This window comes from Anabrus simplex, chromosome 11 (genome assembly GCF_040414725.1).
Source record: "Anabrus simplex isolate iqAnaSimp1 chromosome 11, ASM4041472v1, whole genome shotgun sequence".
Lineage (NCBI taxonomy): Eukaryota > Metazoa > Arthropoda > Insecta > Orthoptera > Tettigoniidae > Anabrus > Anabrus simplex.
In genome coordinates, this window is record NC_090275.1 from 14,339,381 (window position 1) to 14,352,874 (window position 13,494).

Here is a 13,494-nt window from a genome sequence, read left to right on the forward strand (position 1 = left end):
AGTTATAGTAGCTGGAGCTTGAAAAAACATTCTTGGCATTTCAGCCAGATAAATATCTGCATTTTTTAAAAGGACCAATCTTCCTTCCCCCCCACCCGAATGAAAAGTCAGCTGTGCTACTGCCAGTCTCAAATTGATGGAAGAACTGAGAAAAATGATGAATTCTCCCTATAACGGACTTCTACTGTAATTTCAAATTACAAAAAAGTGCTTGTGAAGAATGCATTTGGGATGTCGGGTGGAGGTGGTTGTGATTATTGTTTTAAGACGGAGTACAACTATAGCTCATTCCACGTTAAGAAAAGAATATTGCGCTTACGGACCTACAAGGAGTGAACAAACCCCCTCTGAGAGACCCATAATTCCACGTGATTAAGGGATATTTTACTGTACTTTGGAATTATTATGAAAAACAGATAAAAGGGATGAGGCATTTTTGCCCATGAGTTATTAAAATAACTACATAACATTTTATTTTTCATAAATATATTCATAGGGAGAAAGCACAATGGCAGGAACAGCCATCACTTCATTGCCTTCCATCATTTTCCTTCTTCTGTGTTGCGCTGGTACAAGTCTTGTGTAGTTCCTCAGTCTGCGAACCGCCGGCAGCTCACTTCTGTAGAAAAGTCACCTACAGTATTTATTTGTTGCGTGTGTGTTTTTAGGCTTTAAATCGGTGCGTACTTGTCTTGTGTTGAGTGTGAGTTAGTTGTATATTGCATATTATTTGCGTGTGTTCTATAATTTCCTACTGTACAGTTGCTGAAGATTTTGGTGTTGTGATGTACAGCGATACGTCATGTCATAACATTTACTGATAAAAAAATTGCTGTGTGTTTTATTTGTGCTTGGTTTTGTTATTTAGCTGTTCTTAAGCGCATTTTAATTTTAGCACTTTCAATTTATACTATTCTTTTTTGTGAGCGATACGACAATACAGTAGTATCCAGCGTAGCCTGGGGAAATTTATTAAATACAATTAAATATATCCCTCACCCCTCGACCCCATAAAAATATTAGTTTTCTATTTTCTCCCCCAATTTGCCTTACAATTCAATGCTGAGGTTTTTACGTGCCGTAGCTTACCTCTGATTCTGTACAAAACAAAAATAGCTCCTGTAACCACCATCCCCTTCAGTTCATAAAAGTAATTTGCAGCTTAGTTTCTTCCGCTTTTTATCTTGAACTTAAATACGGAATTTCACAAATTTTTGTGCCGCCGTTTTCCCGTGATGGTGTTGAGCAGACCCGTCCTATATGGCAACCCTGTTGTCATAAGAGCAATACTGTTTTCTTAACATGGAATGGACTATAGGCAACCATAACACCAATCAGAGAAGAAAAATGGAAGAGGTCCAACAATTCGAAAAATGAAGTTATCGGGGGAAGAAAAAAACGTACAAGGGTTGTGAAAGGGTATGAAAATGAAAGACTCCTTATGCCTCCATGCATAATGCCGTCGAGGTTGGAAAAGACCAAGAGTTGATGAAGGGAGGTCGGGTAAGATCTAGCTCCTCCATTACCAGTCCCGAACATGGTGTAATGTGGATTTTCATTTTCCTGCCAGGTGAAGACCATGGATCCATCCTCAGTCTTGGCCATCTTCCTTCCCACTATCGCCAACGATCTTCTGAAGTTAGTGTGAGACATTGAATATCATACTGCCAGGGATTGTGTGTGCTCATATTGCCAGCTGAAGGGATAACTTGTATATTTCAGTTTAAAACAGTACTCTTGTAGCGTTCTGAAATGTTTACTGTTGGTATATTGATTAATTTCAAATTGTCTCTGTTTTCTACCAGGATGGAGAGGAGGAGGAAGGAGATGAAGATAAAGCTTTCAGTGATGATGAACTCCCGTCTGACATAGACATGAATGATCCTTACTTCAAGGAAGAATTTGGGACTTCTGAAAATAGGACTAAGAAGAAGAAAAATAAGAAGAATAAACAAGGAAACACTGAAGAGAGTGCTGAAGAAGACAAGCAAAAGCAGGTACTTGTATATTCTATTACAACCACTTCAGGAACAGACCTTGTAGTGATGAGCTGTGTAGCCTTGTAGGTTCTGCAGCCCACTGCTACTCTGATCTGTTAGTCATTTTTATATCTTGGCTTGCTGGTACCATTCTTACTCCAAATTCTTCCCTCCAAGTCTGCATAGGTCACTCACTGCTCTTTTGTGTGTCCTCTAGTATACTGTATCATGGTTTCTTCTCAGGCTGAACTAGAACTACTGCTCATGAACGATGCGGATGACAAACACCACTTCAGCCTGAAAGCGATTCAGGATCAAGAATCGGTCAGCAATTCGAAGCGACGGAAAAAGAAGAATAAGAAGAAGCAGCAGCTCAAAGCTGAGGATCAGGGGCTGAATGAAGCTGCTGATGATTTCCAGGTACGTTTTTTCATCCCACCCTTCTGGAGGAAACTTGTTAAATTTCTTTTATGCACTCTGTGTTTTTACTCCTATGGAGCAAAGGAAAGATACGCATTCTGCATTACTAAATAAGCCCAGCAAGCTGGTGGAATAAGTGAAACTCTGGAAAATTTATGAATTTTTGTGATCATCATCATCATCATCATACACAGTTTCCAGCTGTTGGCCAGGTCTTGCTTGGAACATAAGCCTATCCATCTGATCCTGTCTTCCCACCACTTCTCTCTCCTCACTCTTCCACTTCTTTATCCACCTGTCTCTTGGTTGTTTTCCTGTTATCTCCATTTCGTGAATCCTTTCCTCTGCCATTCTCTTCATGTGTTCATACCATCTACGTAATTCTAGATGCCTCTATTCTGTTCTGTAGTGGCTCTTTTTTTTACTATATCTCTAACCTTCTCGTTTCTCATCTTATCCATTCTTGTCACTCCTATCCTGCTTCTCAGAAATTTGATTTCATTTGCCTTTATCCTAATCACTACCCAAGTTTCTGCTGCATACGTCAGAACAGGTACATAGTACGTCCTGTATATCACTCTTTTGCTTCTCTGAGGGTCATCCTTGCTCCAAATCAGCAGAACATTCCTGCTTGTCTTCCACGTTTGATTATTTCCTTATCATTTCTCCCACTTTCCTCTATGATACTTCCCATATACTTCTAAGCTGTTCCCCTCCAAGCATAATCCCTCTCGTAGGACACATGTCGGAGTGAAAAAAGTTTAAAATAACATGAATAAATACTATTTTGCTGGTACCCTAGAGTAGTGCATCCCCAAGCAGGGTTTGTGTGAAAAGCTGCGACAATGAACTTGAACCCTTGGCAGTCAAATAAGTTTAATTGGCTACATTACTTGTAGCTATCGAGTCAGATATAGAAAGATAGGAACATTGAAAGGAACCCACAAGAGGAAACCACAATGGCAGGTCAGTGAAACAAAGAAACAGCTTTTAAATTTTCAGTTCTGTTATGTTTTCTATCTTCAGGCAGTTTCTGTATTTATTTATTCAAAATTAGTTTCAAGAGACTGAAGAACCTAACAGTTATAAATTCAGTCGAAACTGAAAAGAGCTGGTTTCAAATATCACAAATGATCTTCTTTTTTCATTTCCTCATACATATTTACGATAGTGTTCTAAAGTAAGGTTTGTAGAACAGATGACTTCACTCTCCTCTTCAGAGGAGTTCTTGCAGAATGTTGTTGTTTCTTAGACATCGTAATTAAAATGTCCATAGAAATCGGCGAAATAAGACGGCTGTTACGAAACTGTTCCATTAGTGATCTTACACCAGTTACGTTGTTAAATTCATTATTCGGACATGCCACTGTTCTACTTACATGGCATTATCCAAATAGCTTTACAGTGCTACAGAAAAAGAAAATATTCATTAATTACAATCTCGGTTGAACCAGTAATGATTTTGTCAATATGGCAGTACAGTGAAAACTCTTTCATTCGAAATACACGTATTTCCCAAATTCAAATAGAGTAAAACCTTGATGCATCGTTTTTAAAGGGGAAGGGGGGAAATTACGATAGATGCAGGAATGCGGGTGACATAAAAAAATAGGGGAAAGCAAAATAATAAAATACGGGTACTCTATTTGGGCGTTTTCATCATGTAAATATAGTAATAATATAACCATAATAATGACGTGTGGTCTCCGAAGCGGGGTGCTGGTCTTTCCAGTTATCGCGTGGTAGGCAATGTATGCGTTTATGAAAATGCGACCCTATGTAAGGTGAATCCAAATGCATAAGTTGGCGCGCGCACAGGCCCCGAACCATTGGAATTAACCAAGGAAAGTTAAAATCTCCGACCTCATCAAGACTCCTTGAACCGAAGACCAACCCGCGCTAACCATTTAGCCACAGAGCTGAACATGCTCATACTATATGTACATAATGGTATCAAAATATTGCAACCATGATACAAGCAGAAAATAAAAAGTGACTTTTACGCCGTTTTGTTTCACTTTTCTGTACACCTCGTATTAACTGAATACCTTTTAAGGTCAGTTCTCTTATTGCAAATTAATGATAAACGTGGATATTACGGCTATAATCTGTAATTTGGTGGAGATTCCATAGACGCTTCGTGAACGATACGTTAGAGATCCCACACGGCGTGGCTCGGACAATGTCACAGAGGGTAGAAATTTAACATGGTGCGTCTCGGACAATGTCAGAGTGAGCTATGCAAGGCTGCCAACTTAGTTTCAATACCAGGCTAGTGAAAAGATTTTTGGTGTGGTTTTGTTAGGTCCGGGTTTTAACAAGACAATTGGGCTGGGGAGAACAAAGTTGTCAACAGGCCTCTAGCATCCCACACATTCCACTAGATATGACACGATTAATAACCCTGTGACTAAAACATACCCGGCGCAGGCCGTGATTATTTTACATTGTTTGATTTTGCCCTAGCCAGTCAATAGCAACGCAGAAAATGGTGGCAAATTTGAGTTTTACAGTGCCTCTGTTTTAATTCTTGTAAGTAAAAATACTTCTAGGAGTCGGTTAGGGGGTCGACGAGAAGTGTTGGCGCCAGGAGACTCCTAGTGAGGTTGCATGTGAATAACTTGCGAACAGCACTCCAGCCTACAAGATCCTTGTTCAAGGCTAGCAAATCTGAATCGCTCGTACATTCTCGCGTAACAGTTTGCCGTTATTATGTGCTGGAGTATTGAGCTGTCCCTTTAAATTCAAAAAAACTTTTGCGTGTATTTTTCTTGTGTACACTCGATCCATGCAGGAAAATTGTGGCCGAGGTCAAATATTCTTTTGATGATCGATGCAGTAAAACAATAGTTCGAGAAACAATAGATGCGGGGAAATTTAACATTGGTTTATATGGAACATTTTTGGGACTGAATAAATTGAACGATGAATACGGGAAAATTACAGTTCTGGGAACTATGCATATAGTTTCTACTGTACAGGCCTTCATGTGTTATTTCGATTGGTTAATTCAAAATACGGTTAATATGAAGCTCTAATCAGGCACTTAAACTATGTAATTCAAAATCAGTACTGTAATCTGGTTGCTAACAAATATAATAATAATAATAATAATAATAATAATAATAATAATCGTATGGCCTCAGCTACCATGTGCAGACTTTTCAATTTGATGCCATCTAGCTGTCTGCTCGTCAATTTCAATGTTCCGTTTTACTCTAGGCACACTAGATGGCAGACAGAGTAAACCGAAAATCTCTTGGGCGTCTATGGCTGAGATTTAATAAATTTTGCTTGGTAAACACCAAATGTGTCGCCAGAGGTCTTTTACATGCTGACATCATACGACGTGGAGTGTTGAATGGACATTTTTCCGCCCTTCAAAAATCCGACTACCTCTGGCAGGTTTGAACCCGCTATCTTGGGATCCAGAGGCCGACACTCTACCACTGATCCACAGAAGCAGCTGGCTAACAAATAAAGTCATTGTAGATGACAATTAATGACAATGAGTGACTGTCTTGTATCCCTCATTGCTGCGTACGCGCCAAAATAGCAGGTTGGCCCTGCTTCAGTTTTTCAGTAATTAAAGCTTATATTGCTGCTTCTTTGTTACTCTTTTTATTGCATTGTCAGCGAGCCTTATTACTGTCATGAGGTATACATACGGTATGATAGCGGAGTTATTTTTTTTAAGGTTCGTAGAGTCTAAGTTTGTTGTTATAGCTGAAAAGAAGATGTATTCTGCTAAGACAATAATGGAGAAATTGCAGATCATCAAGGAAGTGTATGAGAAGAAACCACTATCAGTACTTTAGACGTTCTTAAAAACTCGAGAGAAGATGGAACAACAGGCGATCAAAGCTAAGAAGATTGATCAATGGAGGCAAATTCGAGAAGCAATAGTTATGCGAGTACTTCATATCATAGATAACTGCAGGGTTTATTTTTTTTTTGTAAATATTGGATATAAAGCACCACAGACCGGAAACGATTCAGTGGCACAATTAACCCAATTTCTTGCCTGTCGACCTGCATAACTCGTCAATTTTGAAGTTCTTGCTGCATTGCATTTTGTTACTGTATTCTTTTCGTGATTGTAGACACTGCCTGTGAATTGTTTCCAGTTGTATACATTACAATCGTACATCATTTGTTCCGATACCAAGTGATTGACAATAGTTTTGTAGCTTCAGTTTATCGTTTTGTATTTGCGAAAAAATAATCAAAATAATTCTATTTAGGTACCATAATTTTAAGACTGATGAACCCTGGACTTCTTTATTATTATGCAAGTCTTTGTACCTTATTCCCAGTTTCTGCTTCTTCCTTTTATTCTTGTTGTATTCTAGACAAAAAATGGGAATAATCTTTCTTACAATTTCTGCTCTATTTATCTTGAGGATCGGACCTGTTTGTAGACCTGCTTTAAGTAGAAGTTTTCCATTAGGATGTGGGTACAACGGTGGGGCTGGTGGTGTGATTATTGTTTTAAGAGAAAGAACAACTAGGCAACCATCCTGTATATAATGCTAATCAGAGAGAAAAATTAGAAGGGAGCTGACACTTAGAAAAATTAAGGTATCGGCCAAAGACGGGCAGGGGCCACAAATGCATGCAAACAAAAGACTTTATAGGCCTCTTATACCATCGGGGTCAGAAAAGAACAAGTGTTGACCAAGGGAGGTTGGATAGGATAGATGAAAGTGAGGAGCCTGGCACAAGTGGAAGCAATGCCTGGACTCGGCTAAGGGCCCCGTGGTTGCCAGCCCACACTCCCAAGTTCAGAGCCTCTCGGGCCCCTTTCAGCCACATCTTACAACGCGTAGGTGATATCGTGGATGTTATTCTACCGCCTCCCACTGACACCTTGGTGCCACAAATCTGTACTACATGACTGTCCTTTACCTGATCTATGGATGTGGACCAGCGTTAATAACTTCGCTGATGGCCAGCATGTGCAGCAATCTGTGGATACCCTCTCAAAGAGCTGTAATTGCACCACTGTCTTCTAGACATGGCTATAGTTGACTGCTGCTCGCGTAAACAATATTCATCCTTTTGGCTGCACACTATACAATATGGTGTTTGGTTGGCCGATGTCTATGAAATGTTCATTAGCTTAACTACAGTCCTGCATGCAACTATTGTACCCACATTCAGTTGGTAATCAGCCTTTAGATTGTTGCAATAGGCAGTGTAGTTACAGTTCTCTCTCTCTCACAGCCAACACACCAGTTATCTCATACAATGTTGTAAATGGGGATGATGGCCTACAATGTTCTAACCCCTGTAACCAGTTACATCACAGAGAGAGACAAGTGCTGTGTGTCTTCTGCTGCCTCACATCTCCTCTAGATGAAGGGACTGTGAAGTTACGTGCAATTGTACTAAAACTAACCTGTCAACAGTGTTACAAAAGCTAGCTATTGATAAATGCATGAATTGTGTGTCTATTAATTGAAAACATTCCCATTTAAAATATATGACAGATCTTAGGGGTACATTTTATTAGACGTAGTTCTTCTGTTCTCAAGTCAAGGTCGGAGGCATTCGAGGGTGTTTAAGCAGTAACTGAGCCATTGGGTTCTGGCACATTAAAAGATATTCTGCAGAACAAAATTCTCACACTCTTCTTTCAAAATCTATAGCAGTTGAAGGGATGATGGAAAATTGTTCATTATCATTGAATTATTGTTTGGAAGTGAGGGTAAGAATGGATAAATTTCATGTGCTCCCGTCATCCGTCCACCTCTACTTCTGTTGAGGATGGTTGCCTAGTTGTAATTTAATGTTTTTCAGTCTGTCAAACACTAACTGTGGCAACTCCATAACATACCTGCAAAAAAAAAATCAATATTATCAAAGAACAACATGTTTTGCTGTTGAAAGAACATCAGATTCTATCAAATCACACTTTTCATTTTATTATAAATTGATGAAAATGGTTAAACATTTATTTAAATTCTGTTCATACCCTTTAATATTTGAGTTATACCATACCTTAGTGAAGTGCTCAGTAATACGTACTCTCTCCTTGTCCGTTACACTAACATACCTATAGAAGAATCAATTAAAATTATAGAAAACCATCTAAAAGACAACAATTAATTTCATATTGCGCCGTTCCCGCTAGCATAAGATCCAGGCTAGCTTAATTACGATCCTTCTGACTAACATAATTCATCATTTGGGCTATGAGTTCCGAATATGAGAAAGACATGCCATACGGAGCCAAAGAAGTCTTAAATTACACATAGATACAACTCTCATACGTTACTTATTGAATTTCTTACGCTACCAAGATGTTGCAGCATTCATCCACTTAAATCTAAGTCTCTACGCTACGATACACATTGAAAGAATGGTTTAAGTTTTACATATCTTATTTATTACATACTTGTTTCAATCCAAAGGTCGAACATTATGCTATCCTCCCTAAAGAATTTCTAATAGAGGAAACTGCATGATCATCTGATTATCCCATCCATCTCTGGCGAGCATGGCCTTAATTTGTTAAATGTATCTACTTCTTCTACCCGAATGCATAATCAATCATTTTACTTCCTCTCTTAGCCTCTCTTCATACCGATATTTCCGTTAACGCATCCACATTTCTGGCGTAATGAGAAATCGAAGAAATGTCAGTATCTGGTAAAAATACATGCAAGCGCCGTTCACCTTGAATCTGCCGGTAATTGACACGTCCGGCACCCACTATGCATTATATAAGAAATGCTATTTGAGTTAGTCATTTAAAAAAAAAATGAATCTGTTGAAATCTATTGCACTAGGTGCTTAAATCTTGACTGACCTCAAAATCAAGGACAGAATGGAATATACGGCAAATTATTGAAGTCCGTATAACCAATTATTTAACTGAACATTACTATAATTCAGCTCGTAATTAACAAATTAAAAATTATAAGTCCAAAGATGTCGAACTCACCATCTTAGGTTTTTAAAGAAATGATTAAATCGAAATAAAGTTAAAAAAAAATTAATAGACTGAAACAACTAAATTAAAACATGTTTGAGTAATTAAAACATGTGTGGGTGATTAAAACATGTTTGGGTAATTAAATCATGTTTGGGTGATTAAATCATGTTTGGGTGATTAAAACATGTTTGGGTAATTAAAACATGTTTGGGTAATTAAAACGTGTGTGGATAATTAAAACTTGTGTGAGTGCACCCTAGCAAAGAAAAATATGTACAATATGATACCTTACAAGCTAAAGTGTAAACTGAGGGCGGTTTCAAGATATTCAGGACGCATTTTAGGCCTAAAACCATATCTCATGAATTGGAATTCTCCTCTTTTGCCTATGAAGTCTTTGAGTTAATTACTGGCTCTCACTCGGAGCTCATATTAATCTGCTGACATATAGTTATTCCTATCTCTCACAACATATCAATAGATACCTATAAATATCAACTTGGGAGTTCCCTAATATTTCTACAAACAACTGATTTACAATTCTGAATATTCATGCTTCTTCCTCTACTGCGTGAATATTGATAAGTCTTCCTTTAAATTAATGTAATTTTAATAAACGGTTCAACAAGTACCAGTAAGTTCCATATACTATTCTAAAATCTGAATCTTCTCATCATCTTAATTGAACATACGTGCGACTTTATCTATTCTAACGACTACTCTACTAGTTTCTTCTGAAGTATACTAGCTAATGTGGTCTGCATTGTGCGAAGACTCGACCATAAGATACAATTTATACACCTACAGTCAGTCATCAGTGATAGGATGTTGCCTAAGAAGTTACCACACGTCCTTTCGCTTGAGAATAGATTATAATTAGAAACATCTGTGACATAGTGCATGTGTTTGGCTCATCCTCCTAACTGAGACTTCATTGGTATTACCAAGTATGCATGCTAACCAACAGGTGTCATTTCAATCATCTGTGAACTTTCTCGTGCTTGCTCGTAAGAGAAATAGTACATATAAATACTACACATTCATTACCACTCAGTAAAAAAAAAACTCAACTTAAAACCATTAAGTCCACTACTACATCACCGTGCTCATATTCGCGAAGAATCAATGACTACCACCATTCTAAATTATCAGTCTCATATCAACTTCTCTTAAAATAATCATTATTATACTTCCAAACATATATCCCGTCTCCTTTACTAAATACGTATCCACTCCATTTAATCGTGGCATTTATTATTTTAATCACGGTTCATGGACATATTTCACGACATTATGACCTTCATTCCGTCATAACCTTAAATTATTGTAAACATATCTGTCTATTTAGCAAGCATATCCTACTGCTGGTTCCTAACTTGACATTCTTTGGTCATAACCAACGTACACGCGTACCTAAATCTCTCTTTGACATAGTATACAATTCACCGTCACCTTAACGAACTCAGTATTTCACACTACATGGATCACATCTCGAATGTAGGCTTTCATCACTGATTGCCTACCTATCTATGGATTTGTCATTCATATACGAAGATTACCTAACCACCTTTGATCTAATTCAATACACCACTTTCGTCGCCTCATTATCTAGCACGGAATAACTTAACAAATTGTATTATACTCACATATGAATATAAAGCATTACTACATTAATTTAAAAACAAGACTTATCTGAATTCAGCAGCTCCAGTCGTCGGCATATGTCCAGCTGACAGGACATAGAGACACGCCTCTTTTTACTTCCCTAGATGAATGGGAAATATTGGCATAATTCTCCTCTGGGCTTAGTCATCTCTTGGCAGGCAACGTCATCCGACGGCACCCATTTGGGCAGTCTGGCCTATCATCTTCTTAGAACATCTTGCTCATTTCTGGACTAGTTGGAATAGAATAGCAAACAGAATCAATTAGCATTGCCATCATGAACAGCTGTGATAATCTGCTTAACGCGAAAGATTGCTTTCTTTGAAAGAGTTGATCTACTTGACAAATAATACTCTTGGGGTAGTATAATTCTATGACTCGAAATGAACAGATTTTTCTCCTTTGTCTTTCCAGGAGTTATTATAGGAATACCACTTCTGTAGTTCTTTAACTTGGGTGATATCGAGTAATACATCAGCAGAGACTGGCGTGACGTAAGCTTATCGTAGTTTATGCTTGAATTTCCATGTATCTTAAAGTTCGCCGAACGAAATTAAAAATCTTCTGCGTGATCTGCGACACAGCTTCCGATAAATCTGCTCCTTGTTTCTGCTGAAATAATCTCTTGTCGATACCTTCTTTTTCTGACGTAGTTACTTTCCGTCTTCGACTCTGATTTAGAAGTAGCAATTCAATCTCGTTTTCTTATTTTTTAAAAATAATTGTTAGTAACAATCCTCACATTCGTTCTTTTTCACTGCCTTCTGGATCTAAATTCTTTTCTCTAGCGCCTAAGGTAAATACTTTGCTTTCGCTTGCGGTATCGTCAGACATTTTGACGTTAATTATTCTCGGAGACCTGGACTCCATCTTTGTCCTTCTTACGAACGGAACTTCTTATAACAGTGAAATGGCACAATATGAAATAATTAACCTTAGAACAATCTTAAACCAAAACAGTTTTAGATTCAACAAGAAAATCTATTGGCAAAGGGAAGGGTTAACCATGGGCTCACCACTTTTAGGTATAACAATGAACATTTTCTTAAATAACTTTGATAACAATTTCTTTACTAACCAGTAGTCTAAAGGAATATTACATTGCAGCAGATATGTTGATGATATTACATGCGTATGTGATAATTAGGGAAAGGATTTTAAGGTGGAAAGTATGACCAGAAAAGGTTCTGAAAATATATTTTTATTTATTTATTTATTTATTTATTGATTGATTGATTGATTGATTGATTGATTGATTGATTGATTGATTGATTGATTGATTGATTGATTGATTGAGGATCAGCAACAGCATAAAGCCGAATTACAAAGATCCGAGCTATGTACAATAGATAATCTAAAATGAAAGATATATAAATATTTACAAAGGACACAAATATACACAATAAGAACTGTACAATCCTGTATAATACATATTTACATAAACAATGACATTAACAAAGGGAAATACATTTACAGTAAATACAGGAGCAGAAACAGGAAAGAACAAGGAAAATTAAGTTATATGAGAAATATCATGACAGAAGGAAGGAAACGTTACGAGGATGTCTAGGTTCTTGTTGATAGATAAGGTATTAAACATTGCTGGAATACATACAGAAGAGGATCGTTGGGTGAGAGAAAGCCGGGAATAAGGAATATGGAAATAGGGTCTTCATTCTGGTACTATGGGATGGGATGTGGAGAGGGAATAAGGAAACTAAATCTGGAGACCTAAATAGACCATTAGCTGCTTCGTATAGCAGCTTTATGTCGGCTACTTTTTTCCGAGCAGAAAGATCTTGAGTTTCAGTTTCCCAAGCACTAGGATAGTGCTTAAGTTGCGACATGCAGGGACCCTGGCTCCGACGATCATTATCGTCGTCGTCGATTTTTGGCTCCAGCAACCCAGGTGCGGGTGTTTACGAGCCTCTTCCAGTTCGTCCTGTCCATCCACAGCTGATGTTCTACCGTTTGCTGCCAATTTACACCATGTTTGGCAAGGTCTTTGAAAATTTGCTTTTCCCAACTATCACAAGGCCTCCCTCTGGGCCTATTACCAACAACATTTCTTTCATAGTATGCTCTTGGGGTCCTAATTGGAGCCATCCATCTCATATGTCCATACCATCATAATCTGCTTAATTCTAAGGTTTCCAACAGGCTCCTGTCCAATCCAGGTTGTTGCCGAATACTTTCATTCCTTATTTTGTTTCTCCTTGTCTTTTGGAGACATGACTGAAGGAACTTAATTTCAGTGGCCTGTAGGTGACTTTGTGCAGATCTAGTCAACGTTCCTGCTTCCAGTCCGTATGTTAAAATTGTTACAAGATATGTTTTGTACAGTGTGAGCTTGCAAGCTTGGGGAAATGGGTCATCCCAAAGTAATTGACGAACGGTGTGGTAGAATTTTGATGCAGCTTGTATTCCATTGCCTATTTCTTGGTTTATGGTATTGTCAGAAGAAACGAAGCTCCCTAAATATTTGAAGTT

General features: G+C 38.0%; 1 protein-coding gene across 4 annotated transcripts in view; it reads left to right on the top strand.

The window, feature by feature from the left end:
* The window catches only part of LOC136883328 (ESF1 homolog), a 94,669-nt gene that overhangs the window by 64,486 nt on the left and 16,689 nt on the right, over window positions 1–13,494 (top strand). For all 4 annotated transcript variants that reach the window (XM_067155565.2, XM_067155563.2, XM_067155564.2 and 1 more), the window contains 2 exons: window positions 1,806–1,997; window positions 2,223–2,399. In XM_067155565.2, the coding sequence (XP_067011666.2) occupies window positions 1,806–1,997; window positions 2,223–2,399 (369 nt within the window). The remainder of the gene's footprint in view (window positions 1–1,805; window positions 1,998–2,222; window positions 2,400–13,494) is intronic.